Source organism: Pan paniscus, chromosome 15 (assembly GCF_029289425.2).
Source record: "Pan paniscus chromosome 15, NHGRI_mPanPan1-v2.0_pri, whole genome shotgun sequence".
Taxonomy (NCBI): domain Eukaryota; kingdom Metazoa; phylum Chordata; class Mammalia; order Primates; family Hominidae; genus Pan; species Pan paniscus.
The window spans coordinates 22,774,401-22,790,308 of NC_073264.2; the positions used below are offsets into that span (position 1 = coordinate 22,774,401).

Genomic DNA, 15,908 nt, shown 5'->3' on the forward strand with positions numbered 1-15,908 from the left:
GCCTGTAATACCAGCTACTCAGGAGGCTGAGGCACAAGAATCATTGAACCCCGGAGGCATAGGTTGCAGGGAGCCAAGATCGCACCACTGCACTCCATCCTGAGTGATGGAGTAAGACTGTCTAAAGAGAAAAAGAAACACACACACACACATTGGAACACAGAAATGCCCATCCTCCATCCAGGCCAGGGTGGGTGAAGATGGGTGCCGCAGAGAGCTAATAACCTAGAAGTCAGAATGGAGTTGGGGTGGAGTTGGTGAGATACTGGTTTCGATGCTGCTGTCAAAAAGTTTGGATTACCCTAGTCAAGTGATTCCCTTTCTGTTTTGTGTTGTTATTGTTATTCCACTTTCCACTCTACCATTGTGCAGGTGTCTTTTGTTTTGTTTTCGGAGTGCAAGTAGTGTCACCTCAGTTTACTGAGTCAATAAGCTAGAGGCCTCCTCTGTAGAAATAATAGAGAATTGCTTCTCAAATTTATAACATTAATTAAACCTTAGTGGGAAGATTAAATTCACACTTGATCCAACTCTGACCATGGTGATAAATAACTACAGAATTTCACATTTCTGGATTATTTTTCCCCAGCCCAAAATGAGGATCTGAAGCTTGAAGTCACCAACATACTTCAGAAGCATAAACAGGAAGTAGAGCTCCTCCAAAATGCAGCCACAATTTCCCAACCTCCTGACAGGCAATCTGAACCAGCCACTCACCCAGCTGTATTGCAAGAGAACACTCAGATCGAGGTAAGAGCCTCTTTAAACAAACTAGTCCACTCTGCAGAAAGATCTCTGGCAAATATCTCTAGGGAAGATGATGAGATTAGAAAACTAACTAAATAATATTTTGTCCTGACTGAGGACACTCTTTTTTTTTTTTTTTTTTTGAGACGGAGTCTCGCTGTTGCCCAGGCTGGAGTACAGTGGCGCGATCTCGGCTCACTGCAAGCTCCGCCTCCCGGGTTCACGCCGTTCTCCTGCCTCAGCCTCCCGAGTAGCTGGGACTACAGGCGCCCGCCACCCCGCCCGGTTAATTTTTTTGTATTTTTAGTAGAGACGGGGTTTCACCGTGTTAGCCAGGATGGTCTCCATCTCCTGACCTCGTGATCCGCCCACCTCGGCCTCCCAACGTGCTGGGATTACAGGCGTGAGCCACCGCGCCCGGCCCACTCTTTTTTTTTTTTTTTTGAGATGGAGTTTTGCTCTTGTTTCCCAGGCTGGAGTGCAATGGCGCGATCTCGGCTCACTACAGTCTTTGCCTCCCGGGTTTAAGCAATTCTCCTTCCTCAGCCTCCCGAGTAGCTGGGATTACAGGTGCTTGCCACCACAGCCGGGTAATTTTTTGTATTTTTGGTAGAGACAGGGTTTCGCCATTTTGGCCAGGCTGGTCTCGAACTCCTGACCTCTGGTGATCCGCCCAACTCAGCCTCCCAAAGTGCTGGGATTACAGGCACGTGCCACTGTGCCCTGCTTGAGGACACTTTTTGGAAAACTATGAGAAGGCTGAGCGTAGAGAACTTCATGAGCTCCACCCATTTCTTCCACTCTTTGCAGCTCATAAAATTTAGAATCTTTTTCAGATGAGGACTTGAAAAGATCTGTGGAAGAGCAAACAGCCATTAGTGGCTGTATCATCTCCCTTCACTGCTGCTACTGAACATGAGAACTAGGGGAAAGAGCACTTGTGAAGTCATACAGGTCCTTGTTTACATTTTGGAGTAGTTTCTGCTGCTGGCATTTTACTACTACCAACAACTGTTTTATGTTTTATCGTTATTACTTTACCTGTCATATTTATACTCCCTTTTACCAATGCGTTTCCCTCTACAGCCAAGTGAACCCAAAAACCAAGAAGAAAAGAAACTGTCCCAGGTGCTAAATGAGTTGCAAGTATCACACGCAGAGACCACATTGGAACTAGAAAAGACCAGGGACATGCTTATTCTGCAGCGCAAAATCAACGTGTGTTATCAGGTGCAAGGAAAGATGGTACAGGAAGGGGATGGATAATAGGAACGTGGGAACCACTCACAGGACTGGGAATGAAGCAAGACCTAAGTTTCCAGGGCTGATGCCAGGTGATGTGCTATCCTGAGCAAACACACAATGGCTGTCCTTTGAAGAACTTGAGGACTCACACATGCCCACGGCACCTTGGCACTAGGAGCCAGTGATGGGGCCAGCCCATGCCAATGGCAAGCGTAAGGCTTCTGGGTTCAAATTTTGCCAGTCCTAGGAACCACCCTACCTCAATGATAGCACAACTAGTCTTGGAGGGGTCTGCAAGGAAATCAAACCTTCTTCTAGTGGGTGAACCTGCCCAGCTAAGGATAGCAGTCTTCTTGACCTAGCCAGTGCCACATTTTTTATGCTCTTTGGTTTTAGGCCACTGAGATAGAAAAGTTCAGACATTATTTTGTTTCAGGAGGAACTGGAGGCAATGATGACAAAAGCTGACAATGATAATAGAGATCACAAAGAAAAGCTGGAGAGGTTGACTCGACTACTAGACCTTAAGAATAACCGTATCAAGCAGCTGGAAGGTATTTTAAGAAGCCATGACCTTCCAACATCTGGCAAGTCTTAGTCCTTTGTTCTCCTCACTTCGGGACCCTTCCACAGCTAACGCCTGTGTTCCACTCTGTGTACTTGTCAAGAAGGGTGCCTCTCATATCCTTAGCATATGACTTATCCCTCTTGTTCTTTATCCTATCATTTTTGTTGTTTTTTTTTTTTTTTGCTTGTTTGTTTTTGAGATGGAGTCTTGCTCTGTCACTCAGGCTGGAGTGCAGTGGTGCGATCTTGGCTCACTGCAACCTCTGCCTTCCAGGTTCAAGCGATTCTCCTGCCTCAGCCTCCCAAGTAGCTGGGATGACAGATGTCCACCACCATGCCTGGCTAATTTTTTGTATTTTTAGTAGAGATGGGGTTTCACCATGTTGGCCAGGTTGGTCTGGAACTTCTGACCTCAGGTGATCCACCTGCCTCGGCCTCCCAAAGTGATGGGATTACAGGTGCGAGCCACTGCGCCCGGCCCATCTTTGTTGTTTTAATACATGTTAGCAGCTTCTTTCCCTCCATCATGTTTTTCTGATTTCTCTGTAGAGTTTCAAGTGGGCCCAGCAATTGCTTCCAGGGGCTTAATTCTGTTGTGAGAATGAGTGTCACTGTTGGCTCTCAGGGTGGTGGTGTAACACACAATCTCTCTCTCTCTCTCATTCTTTCTCTCTTGCTCCTCTCCCCTGTCCCTCTCTCCTAGTCACTGTTTCCTCAAAGCAGTTTTAGTCAGATAATAGAACTTCATCACTCATCTCCTGTTATTCTTGTCAGTGATTTCTCTCTTAAAATCTCTAAAATCTTTGTTGCAATTTGAGGATGCTGACAGTGACAGGGCAGCTGGCTGGACACTGAATGCAAGTTTCATATTGTGGTGCCTCCTATACTTAGTATAGTCACTGCTGACCAGAGCCTGGTCTCAGGCTTGTTTGTCAAGAAACTTGGCTTTGTTATTATACCCAGTGGTGAAAGATCTGACTCACAAAAACCAAATTAACCAGAAGCTGATATTTAAACCCAAATGTTTGTTATTTTACAATAGTGGCTATTCCATTGCTTCCATGAGGAACTTGGAACCACAGTTCAGGGCAGCCCTCTTTCGGGAAGCAAAATCAGTAAGTAGGTTTCTTAGTGAGCATGGAATAGAATAAAGGGACATGGCTGGGCACGGTGGCTCACACCTGTAATCCCAGCACTTTGGGAGGACGAGGCGGGCGGATTGCCTGAGGTCAGGAGTTCGAGACCAGCCTGACCAACATGGTGAAACCCCATCGCTACTAAAAATAGAACAATTAGCTGGGCATGGTGGCGGGCACCTGTAATCCCAGATACTTGGGAGGCTGAGACAGGAGAATCGCTTGAACCCGGGAGGCAAAGTTGCAGTGAGCCGAGACCAGGCCATTGCATTCCAGCCTAGGCAACAAGAGCGAAACTCTGTCTCAAAAAGAAAAAAAAAAAAAGAATAAAAGCACATAAGTGTCTCTGGGCCGTGATTTATCCATGTCAGGGTGAGTCTGATAAAAGATCACTGCTCCTACCTACGTCTGAAGATTTATTTGCTTTAGCTAATAGTTCTTTGATCACTGGTAAGGCTAAAGAGTTTTTCTATGTTCACCAGTTATTTGTATTATTCCTTTTGAGAATTGACCGTTCCTATCCTTTGCCTACTTCTTAACAGTATCCTGTTGATTTATAGAAATTCTTTTTATGCTGAGATTATTACTCCTGCATCACGTAATGCAAAATTTTAAGTATATTATATTTAATTATATTAATCTTGTTAATTAAGAAAGTAGTCTCCTTATTCGTGTGTGTGTGTGTGTGTCATGAAGACATTCCGATGTGTCCAGAATATTTTATTCTACTGCTTTAACTCTTAAAATATGACCTTCAGCAGCAGCACACTGTGATGACTCAAATATTCCCCAATTTGAAGCAGGCTATATATCAAAGTTTCTCATTGGTTGGACTTGGGAGATAATACCCAGATTTGCTAGACTGTCTACCTATCTTTGCATCCCACTGCCAATATTTCCTACCTCTTTCCAGTAAGTCTCTTTTCCCACTTTTTACTCCATTACTCTTTAACTTATAATGTACTTTTTGCCTTCTTATGTTGAAACCAAATTCTGAACAGAATGAAAGATCTTCTGACTGACCTGGCTAGAGAAGGAGAAGCATTTCTTGGTGGGACTCAATGTAATGTCATAGGCACTACGTCTGCAACTTGCTATTATCTCCACGGCCAATATACCAAACTTGTAGAAATATTCATGTTTTTGTGTTTCTAGTACTTCTCTTACGGAATTACCAGTTAATCATAGGGCCGCGATGTACACCAAAACAATGTCATATATAAGATAAAATGTGCCCCCAGTGTTTTCCTAAGTTTAGCATCTACTTTCCAGTCACTCCTTTTGTACCTTCTCCCTAAAGCTGGCATTGGATTATTTGGCTATCGAAATTCAATGCTCCTGGTTGTCCTTCTGTTGCTTTTCCTTTTGAATCACGTGGTTTCTTGAAATAATCACAACTTGGACTTCCACCATGTGTTTTATATTTCTTTTGTCCACCCTCCTCTACCCTAAGAAAGAGCTCCCTACCCTTTAACGGATAGGCAGCTTTCTTTCCCCTCTAGAACAGCTCAAAGATGTTGCTTATGGCACCTGACCGTTGTCGTTATGTTTGGAAACACTGCCAGCCCATGGAGATGAGGATAAAGTGGATATTTCTCTGCTGCATCAGGGTGAGAATCTTTTTGAACTGCACATCCACCAGGCCTTCCTGACATCTGCTGCCCTAGCTCAGGCTGGAGATACCCAACCTACCACTTTCTGCACCTATTCCTTCTATGACTTCGAAACCCACTGTACCCCATTATCTGTGGGGCCACAGCCCCTCTATGACTTCACCTCCCAGTATGTGATGGAGACAGATTCGCTTTTCTTACACTACCTTCAAGAGGCTTCAGCCCGGCTTGACGTACACCAGGCCGTGGCCAGTGAACACAGCACTCTTGCTGCAGGATGGATTTGCTTTGACAGGGTGCTAGAGACTGTGGAGAAAGTCCATGGCTTGGCCACACTGATTGGTAAGTGCTGTTGGCTTCCTGCGGCTCCTAAGCACCAATGCAGAATTTCCCAAAGCCTACAGTTGCTTTTCTGGTGGTTTCTTATTTTCTTCCTTTGTCTTGTTCTTGATCCTTGCCACACCATCTGTATTCCCCCTGCTTTCACACTTTCTGCTACCCAGGAGCTGGTGGAGAAGAGTTCGGGGTTCTAGAGTACTGGATGAGGCTGCGTTTCCCCATAAAACCCAGCCTACAGGCATGCAGTAAACGAAAGAAAGCCCAGGTCTACCTGTCAACCGATGTGCTTGGAGGCCGGAAGGCCCAGGAAGAGGAGGTGAGAAAAAAGATGTGCCGAGGCATCTCAGAGGAGCCTCAGCCAAACAGCTCATGAGCACAGTTCAGTCTTCCACTCTCAATAAGTGTTTGTTGAATGTGAATGAAAGAGAAAACTGTCACACCACAACTAGTCTGGATTATTCCCTTGGTCAGGCTTGAGTCTGAAATGAAAGTATGCCTTTGGAGCGAGCTACATCCTTCATCCTTGCTGTGAACAGAATAGCTTCTCTGTGCCATTCTCTAAGTTAAGTCGTGAGTGCCAGTATCTCCCTGAAATAACTGCCAGAGCCAGTTTGCAGGCAGGTGAAGATCATTAGGTTTCTTCCTGATCCAGTTGGGATAGCTGTTCTCTAGATCATAGCTCTTCCTCACCACAGATCCTAGGCTTCACCTACAACACTCTCAAGCTGCCCTTTTCCTCAATCCATGACCAACATCTTTCCAGTTCAGATCGGAGTCTTGGGAACCTCAGAACGAGCTGTGGATTGAAATCACCAAGTGCTGTGGCCTCCGGAGTCGATGGCTGGGAACTCAACCCAGTCCATATGCTGTGTACCGCTTCTTCACCTTTTCTGACCATGACACTGCCATCATTCCAGCCAGTAACAACCCCTACTTTAGAGACCAGGCTCGATTCCCAGTGCTTGTGACCTCTGACCTGGACCAATATCTGAGACGGGAGGCCTTGTCTATACATGTTTTTGATGATGAAGACTTAGAGCCTGGCTCGTATCTTGGCCGAGCCCGAGTGCCTTTACTGCCTCTTGCAAAAAATGAATCTATCAAAGGTGGGAGTTCGAGGTTATTACATCTTCACGCCCTCTTCCCAGTGTTGTCTCCCTGTTCTGATTCTACTTTTCTTTGATTACTTGCTTGAAACAGTCTCTCTTAAAACCTGAAGATAAAGGATTTAGAATATTATAAAGAGCAACAGAGCAGAAGACTTAGAGCCTCACTACTTGTGTGGAAACACTGGCTTCTTCTGCTTCTTTTCAGCCACAGAGACAACATTCCTAAGTGGGTAGAGCCAGCAACCTGAATTCTATACCTCTGTATCTGAATAAACTTCTTTGTTTTTTGAGATGGAGTTTCGCTCTTGTTGCCCAGGCTAGTAGCTGGGATTACAGACATGCGCCACCACACCCGGCTAATTTTTGTATTTTTAGTAGAGATGGGATTTCTCCATGTTGGTCAGGCTGGTCTTCAACTCCCGACCTCAGGTGATCCTCCCACCTGAGCCTCCCAAAGTGCTGGGATTACAGACGTGAGCCACCGCGCCTGGCTGAACAAACTTTTTCAAGCTCTGTAATGCTGTCTAGTATCTGTCTTTACTAAAGGCCTGTTGTTTCTTAGTGCATGACTACATAGATATCTGATTATAAACTGAGACCTTAACACTCCCCCATCATTCTCTCACTTCTTTTAAACACTGGACACAAGTTAGAGAGATTTCCACACCAGATCATGACAAACACAAATTTCTTGGATTTTTTTCCTCCCAATGTGGAGCTGAGCTCCATACTGTCTTTCCTAACTTTTATACCTAGGATTGTGGGGGTGTACCAAGAGGGGTCAACTCTTTGACTACAGTCCTGGGAGGGTGAGGTGGGGGTATCCATGTTTTCCTTAGGAAGTGGGGATAGCTGCAGTCAGAAACAACCATATTTAACAAGATTCTGGATGCTCCAGGACATGTGTGCAGCTCTCTCCTCAATACAACTGCTTAAAAAAAGGCTGACACTTCTGGACACAACTCCTTTGCCAAACAGGGGAGGCAGTATAAGCCATCTGTTAATCAGTGTTACAAATCAGACATCTGGCATTTCGAAAAATTTTGCTTAAGTTTTCTTGGGACCGCTTGAGGGTAGAGATAACAGTTTTCTTGGTACAACTAAGGCACAGTAAGCATTTGATAATAGTAATAATAATGCAGCCTTGTTCATTGGCTGGATGACTGATGACAAGCAAGCTGTACTCCTTTTCATACACCTTTCACTATCTCTTCCTGAATCCTAGAGATAACCCATCTTCCCTGATTAATATTCTAACTGCACTGCTGTTTGATTTTACTTCTGAGTGTATCATCATCGTAATTATTTAATGGATGTTAATTAATTGCTGATAAAATATGTTGAAATTAAAAATGGGAAGGAAGTAGATAAGGTGCTGACAAATGCTCACTTGCTTATTTCATGTGATCAGGTCTTATTAATATCTGTTTGTTTCTCAGGTGATTTTAACCTCACTGACCCTGCAGAGAAACCCAACGGATCTATTCAAGTGCAACTGGATTGGAAGTTTCCCTACATACCCCCTGAGAGTTTCCTGAAACCAGAAGCTCAGACTAAGGGAAAGGATACCAAGGACAGTTCAAAGATCTCATCTGAAGAGGAAAAGGCTTCATTTCCTTCCCAGGTAACTCTCCAGGACTCCACAGGTAGCAGATCTCTGCCAATCCTATGGAGCAGATTTGAAGGAGACAGTATTATAGTTGAAGTAGGTGCAGTGGCTCACGCCTGTAATCCCAGCACTTTGGGAGGCCATGGCAGGCGAATCACCTGAGGTCGGGAGTTCAAGACCAGCCTGACCAACATGGGGAAACCCTGCCTCTACTAAAAATACAAAAAATTAGCTGGGCGTGGTGGCACATGCCTGTAATCCCAGCTACTGGGAGGCTGAGGCAGGAGAATCACTTGAACCCAGGAGGTGGAGGTTGCAGCGAGCCGAGATCACGCCATTGCACTCCGGCCTGGGCAACAAGAGCAAAACTCTGTCTCAAAAAAAAAAGAAAAAGAAATTCCCTCTGTGAGTGTCAAATGTCTTGTGAACTTAATATATATCCCTCATCATGCCATGAGACTACTGATGGAGCGAAAGCCTAGGTTTTACTGCGGAAAAGAGAGAGAAATAGCATTTCTCAGCTCCATGAGGAGAGAAATGAAGTCTAATGCTAGTTCCTAAATCCCTTTCTTGTGTTTCTAGGTTGTTAAACTACCATCTTGTAATGCTATCTCTGATCTTTCTATTCAGGATCAGATGGCATCTCCTGGGGTTCCCATTGAAGCTGGCCAGTATCGAGCTAAGATAAAACCTCCTCACGGGGGAGAAAGAAAGGAAAAGGAGCACCAGGTTGTGAGCTACTCAAGAAGAAAACATGGCAAAAGAATAGGCGTTCAAGGAAAGAATAGAATGGAGTATCTTAGCCTTAACATCTTAAATGGAAATACACCAGAGGTAAGACCTTAAAAACTCTGAAGCACTAAATGGTGGGTTGTAGTGTCCCCAGATGTATTATTCTCAGAGGTAGAAGCAGAAGCAGACACACAAGATAAGCACTAATCGGCCGGGCATGGTGGCTTCGGCCTGTAATCTCAGCACTTTGGGCAGTTGAGGTGGGCAGATAACCTCAGGTCAGCCTGGCCAACACGGTGAACTCCTGTCTCTGCTAAAAATACAAAATGAGGCTGGGTGCAGTGGCTCAGGCCTGTAATCCCAACACTTTGGGAGGCCGAGGCGGGTGGATCGCCTGAGGTCAGGAGTTCGAGACCAGCTTGACCAACATGGTGAAACCCTGTTTCTACTAAAAATACAAAAATTAGCCAGGCATGGTGGTGTGTGCCTGTAATCCCAGTTACTCGGGAGGCTGAGGAAGGAGAATCACCTGAAGCTGGGAGGTGGAGGTTGTGGTGAGCTAAGATCATGCCATTGCACTCCAGCCTGGGCAACAAGTGAGAAACTCCATCTCACCAAAAAAAAAAAAAAAAATTAGCCAGGCATGGTGGTACGTGCCTGTAATCCCAGCTACTCAGTCGGGATGCTGAGGTAGGAGAATCGCTTGAACCCAGGAGGTGGAGGTTGCAGTGAGCTGAGATCGTGCCACTGCACTCCAGCCTGGGCGACAGAGCAAGACTCCATCTCAAAAAAATAAAAATAAGATAAGCCATAATCATAGCTATTTGTGGCTAGCTTGTGTTTCCACAAACACAAGTAGTTTAACAAACCCCTGGACTGTTCATTTCAATGTAATTTAATTCAGCATATTATGTACTCTACAGTTTATGCTTAAAGTTTTAATACTATATATATTTTTAAACAAGTACTCACTTTTTTTTTTTTTTTTTTTTGAGACCGAGTCTCGCTCTGTCGCCCAGGCCAGAATGCAATGGCATGATCTCAGCTCACTGCAACCTCTGCCTCCCAGGTTCAAGCAATTCTGCTGCCTCAGCCTCCCAAGTAGCTGGGATTACAGGCACGTGCCACCACACCAGGCTAATTTTTGTATTTTTAGTAGAGACGAGGTTTCACCATGTTGATCAGGCTGGTCTCCTGACCTCAGGTGATCCGCCTGCCTCAGCCTCCCAAAGTGCTGAGATTATAGGCGTGAGCCACCATGCCCAGCCAACAAGTACTAACTTTTAAAAATTAAAAAGAGCCAGTATTGTCTGGACATGGTGACTCACGCCTATAATCCTAGCACTTTGGGAGGATGAGGCATGGGGATCACGTGAGGTCAGGAGTTCGAGACCAGCCTGGCCAACATGGTGAAACCCCATCTCTACTAAAAATAGAAAAATTAGTCAGGTGTGGTGACGGGCTCCTGTAATCCCAGCTACTCAGGAGGCTGAGGCAGGAGAATTGCTTGAACCCAGGAGGCGAAGGTTGCAGTGAGCCGAGATGGTGCCACTGCACTCTGGCCTGAGTGACAGAGGGAGACTCTGTCTCAAAAAAAAAATAATAATAAAAATTAAAAAAATAAAAAGAGCTAATATTTAAAAAGAAGGCAGGAAGGAAGGAATGAAGAAAGAAAACCAAGATATTACCAGCTATGTAGTATTGTTGTTCTTATTCTGAAGCAGGTGAATTACACTGAGTGGAAGTTCTCAGAGACTAACAGCTTCATAGGTGATGGCTTTAAAAATCAGCACAAGGAAGAGGAAATGACATTATCCCATTCAGCACTGAAACAGAAGGAACCTCTACATCCTGTAAATGGTATTGTCTTTTAAAATCTATTTTTTTTCCTAGCACTTTGGGAGGCCGAGGTGGGCAGATCACGAGATCAGGCTTTCAAGAGCAGCCTGGCCAACATGGTGAAACCCGTCTCTACTAAAAATACAAAAATTAGCCGGGTATGGTGGCAGGCGCCTGTAATCCCAGCTACGTGGGAGGCTGAGGCAGGAGAATTGCTTGAACCCAGGAGGAGGAGGTTGCAGTGAGCCGAGATTGCACCGCTGCACTCCTCTAACCTGGGCGACAGAGCGAGACTCCATCTCAAAAAAAAGAAAAATATATATATTTTTTCTGTTTAATCATTTAATTGTTTTGCCAAGCTAGTTATTTACTTTTCCCCTTCACCTTAGAATGCTAAAGTTTTCATGGAAAGTTAGTATGTAAGACCTGAGGCCCAGTTTTGTGTTACAAGTGTGATGGTTGGGTTAACCAAGGCTGGAATTCTTAAATAAGTAACTTTCACAGTGTTTATAAAATGTTATTTTGCCCCAGGATTTTTTTGTTTTGTTTTGTTTTTGAGATGGAGTCTCATTCTGTCTCCCAGGCTGGAGTGCAATGGCACGATCTCAGCTCACTGCAACCTCTGCCTCCCGGGTTTAAGCGATTCTCCTGCCTCAGCCTCCCGAGTAGCTGGGATTACAGGTATGTGCCACCATCCCCGGCTAATTTTGTATTTTTAGTAGAGACAGGGTTTCTCCATGTTGGTCAGGCTGGTCTCAAACTCCTGACCTTAGGTGATCCGCCCACCTCAGCCTCCCAAAGTGCTGGGATTACAGGCGTGAGCCACTGCACCCGACCTAGTTTTGATTTTCTCATTAAAACTGTTTGTTGGCTGGTTGCGGTGGCTCATACCTGTAATCCCAGCACTTTGGGAGACATGGGCGGGTAGATCACCTGAGGTCGGGAGTTTGAGACCAGCCTGACCAACATGATGAAACCCCATCTCTACTAAAAATACAAAAAATTAGCTGGGCATGGTGGCATCTGCCTGTAGTCCCAGCTACTGGGGAGGCTGAGGCAGGAGAATTGCTTAAACCCAGGAGGCAGAGGTTGCAGTGAGCTGAGATTATACCACTGCACTCCAGCCTGGGCAACAGAGCAAGACTCCGTCTCAGTACAAAAAACAAAAAACAGGACAGTGTTTGTCTTGATTATTGAGTTTTTGGCACCCCTTCAAATTTTATGCCTAAGGTCAGTGCCTCACATGCCTTCCTCTAGTTCTGACAGTGGTCAGAATAGTGGTTACTGCTAGGAGAAGGGGAAGAGGGTTATCAGGAAAGGACACCCTTTGGGCATCTGGAGTGCTACCAGTGTTCTATTTCTTGGCTGAACGGTGATAGAGATGTTCATTTTACAACAATTTAATAAGTTGAACATTTATATTTCATGGGCTTTTCTATGTGCTTGAAAAATTTAATAATGAGACGGAAAATATAAATGTAGATATGGAAATATTATGAAAAGAGAGTCTTTACTACTTAAAAAGGCTTTTTTTCTAAATCTCTAGAAGCATTTTATATATATATAATTTTTTTTTTTTTTTTTTTTTTGAGATGAAGTCTCTCTCTGTCACCCAGGCTGGAGTGCAGTGGCACAATCTCGGCTCACTGCAATCTCTGCCTCCCAGGTTCAAGCGATTCTCCTGCCTCAGCCTCCAGAGTAGCTGGGACTACAGGTGTGCCCCACTATGCCCGGCTAATATTTGTATTTTCAGTAGAGACTGGATTTCATCATGTTGTCCAGGCTGGTCTCGAACTCTTGACCTCAAGTGATCCACCTGCCTCAGCCTCCCAAAGTGCTGGGATTACAGGTGTGAGCCACCACGCTTGGCCTAAAAGTATAATTTTTAAGCTTTTGAATGTATTTGGCATAACTTCTTAAATGGGAAGAGCATAAATTATTTTTCTCATGAGAAGGATAATTTTTCTATTGATTATGTAATCTGATTTCTCCGTCAAAGTTTACTCAATGTAAGGAAGGTTAACAAGAATAACCAAGCCCAAAATTTCCCAGAGCCAAATTTACATGACTGGCAAGAAATCCTGGTTATAAGAGAACAATTCCATTCTTATGATTTGCAGACAATGGAATATTATTTAGTCATAAAATAGTAGAATAAATAGTAACAGTGTATCTAGATAGCTTCAGTGTATCCAGACCTGAATGCGGGGTTCCAGTTATCTCCATACTCCCAATTTACATTTCTTCAGGTATTTGATTGAGTATAATCTATATCCACTAGCTTTTTCTCCTTGTAGAATGTGAAATATGGGACCAGAAGGTAATCTAAACCTCATGTACTATATGGTCATCTATTTATAGTCATAAATAATAAAAGAAGACTATTTCTGTGGAAGCCTAATTGTTAGTTATTGTTTTAATATCGCTGTTCTCCATGAATTTCAAAAGATCAAGACTGGCCAGGCGCAGTGGCTTACACCTGTAATCCCAGCAGTTTGGGAGGCAGAGGCAGGCAGATCACCTGTCAGGAGCTTGAGACTAGCCTGGCCAACATGGTAAAACCCCGCCTCTACTAAAAATGCAAAAATTAGCCAGGTGTGGTGGTGGGTGCTGGTAACCCCATCTGAGAAGCTGAGGCAGGAGAATCGCTTGAACCTGGGAGGCAGAAGTTGCAGTGAGCCGAGACCATGCCATTGCACTCCAGCCTGGGCAACAAGAGCAATGCTTCATTTCAAAACAGAAACAAAACAAAAACCTCAAAAGCACCAGTTAGTACTCGCAAGAAGCTAAAATCTGCCTGGTTTCAGATGTCTGAGTGGAGCTATCAGGCAGGATGCTGTAGTTGTTGAAAAAGAAGCTTATTAATCTTTAGACAAAGATCTAAGGGTATTAGGTAAAGGCCATCAAGAAATGAAAAGGGCCTGATTTTAAGGCCATTTCCACATATGTAGACAAAGCCTTGTGTCTTTTAGCAGCCTTTGCTTTTGCTGCCCCTCAGACCTTTTCCCTTTGAGACCTCAGTGAAACAGACAACCCAAGACTTTGAAATTTTACAGAAGAGGCACAGCTTGCCATCCAGTTATCTAATGCTATGTAACAATCTACTCCAAAACTTAATGACTTAAAACAATTGTCATTTCTTTGGCTCACCACTCTGCATGTTAGGCAGGTCTCATGAAGAAGGCTCATTTCTCCTCTCTCAATGTGGCATTAGATGGGGTAGCTCAGCTAGGGGGCTGATGGGTTCAGCTTGCAAGATAGCTCACCCTACTAGCTGATCAGGTGGTCCTGGCTGTCAGTGGTTGCTTGGGCTTCCTCACAGGTTGGTAGCTGAGTTCCAAGCCAGCAAGGTACAAGTCCATGGTATTTTTGTGTTCTGGCCTTAGAAGTCACATAGCATCACTCCTACCATACTCTTTCAGTTGAGACAGTCCAAAAGATCCACCTTAATTGAAGGGGAGGGGACAAAGACCCCACCACTCAATAGGAGCAGTGTCAAGGTCAGTCGCATTGTAAGGAGAGCAGCTGAGATAGGAGAGACCATTTGAGGCCACCTTTTTTTTTTTTTTTTTTTTTTTTTTTTTTTTTGAGACAGAGTCTCTTGTCGCCCAGGCTGGAGTGCAGTGGCTCGATCTCGGCTCACTGAAACCTCTGCCTCCCGGATTCAAGCAACTCTCCTGCCTCAGCCTCCTGAGTGGCTGGGACCACAGGAGTGTGCCACCAAGCCAGGCTAATTTTGCATTTTTAGTAGAGATGGGCTTCACCATGTTGGCCAGGCTGGTCTAAAACTCCTGACCTCAGGTGATCCACCTGCCTCGAACTCCAAAAGTGCTGGGATTACAGGTGTGAGCCACCACGCCCAGCCAGAGAGGCCATCTTTGGAAAATACAATCTGCCCCACCCAATTGCACAGCTTTACCTCAAGCTTGGCCATTTTCTTCAGCCCCCACAAAAGGACTTCCTTTCTTCCTCCCTTACTCTCACCCTTCCTTCCTTTCTTCCTTTCTGTTTTTCCTTCTTTCCCTTCCTTTTTTTGAGAAGTGAATCCTGTGTGTTTGGCAAGCTTCTGAATAAGTGTACCTTTGAAAAAGAGGGTTTGATTCTTAGTAAGTGAAGGCAAAATCTAGACACTGGGAACTAGTGACCAGACAGTGGATTGGAGATGTGTGTGCTGGATCTTTTCTTGGGCTAGAGTGCTTTGAAACAGTTCTATAACTGCAACCTCTTCTCTAGCAGATAAAGAATCCTCTGAACAAGGTTCTGAAGTCAGTGAAGCACAAACTACCGACAGTGATGATGTCATAGTGCCACCCATGTCTCAGAAATATCCTAAGGCAGTAAGTACACTGGAGTAATCATTGCATACGAGATAAGACTATAAACAATGACAGTGGCCAGGCATGGGGGCTCACGCCTGTAATCCCAGCACCTTGGGAGGCCGAGGCAGGCAGATCACCTAAGGTCGGGAGTTTGAGACCAGCCTGACCAACATGGAGAAACCCCGTCTCTACTAAAAATACAAAAAAAATTAGCCAGGCGTGGTGGAGCGTCCTTGTAATCCCAGCTACTCAGGAGGCTGAGGCAGGAGAATTGCTTGAACCCGGGAGGCAGAGGTTGTGGTGAGCCAAGATCACGCCATTGCACCCCGGCCTGGGCAACAAGAGCAAAACTCTGTCTCAAGAAAAAAAAAAAAAGCAATAATGACAGTGGGCTTAGTGGCCACACAAGTGAAGGGCAATCCAGTTTTAATGAAGCTGATGGAAAATGCAAATTGTTTAGTTAAATTTATGTTTCGTGTGAATGAAGGTCGGCTGGTACAGTCAGATAAAAGGATCATTTTCTTGAGATAGTGTAAATGATGACTTGCTTCAATACTTCTCTCCTATCTGGATCCTTTGCCTCTTCTTACTCCCATATCCTCCATTGTGTCCTGTAATTCATGCCCAGGCTGAATGGTACCCCTGCCTTTAAG

The 15,908-nt window shown here is 44.7% G+C and overlaps 1 protein-coding gene across 1 annotated transcript in view; it reads left to right on the forward strand.

The window, feature by feature from the left end:
- Window positions 1–15,908, forward strand: part of RPGRIP1 (RPGR interacting protein 1) — a 65,434-nt gene that overhangs the window by 33,003 nt on the left and 16,523 nt on the right. The window contains 10 exon segments of the mRNA XM_034937273.3: window positions 590–750; window positions 1,834–1,977; window positions 2,429–2,579; window positions 5,198–5,650; window positions 5,812–5,963; window positions 6,411–6,753; window positions 8,196–8,380; window positions 8,996–9,199; window positions 10,819–10,957; window positions 15,173–15,273. Coding sequence (XP_034793164.2) covers window positions 590–750; window positions 1,834–1,977; window positions 2,429–2,579; window positions 5,198–5,650; window positions 5,812–5,963; window positions 6,411–6,753; window positions 8,196–8,380; window positions 8,996–9,199; window positions 10,819–10,957; window positions 15,173–15,273 — 2,033 coding nt within the window.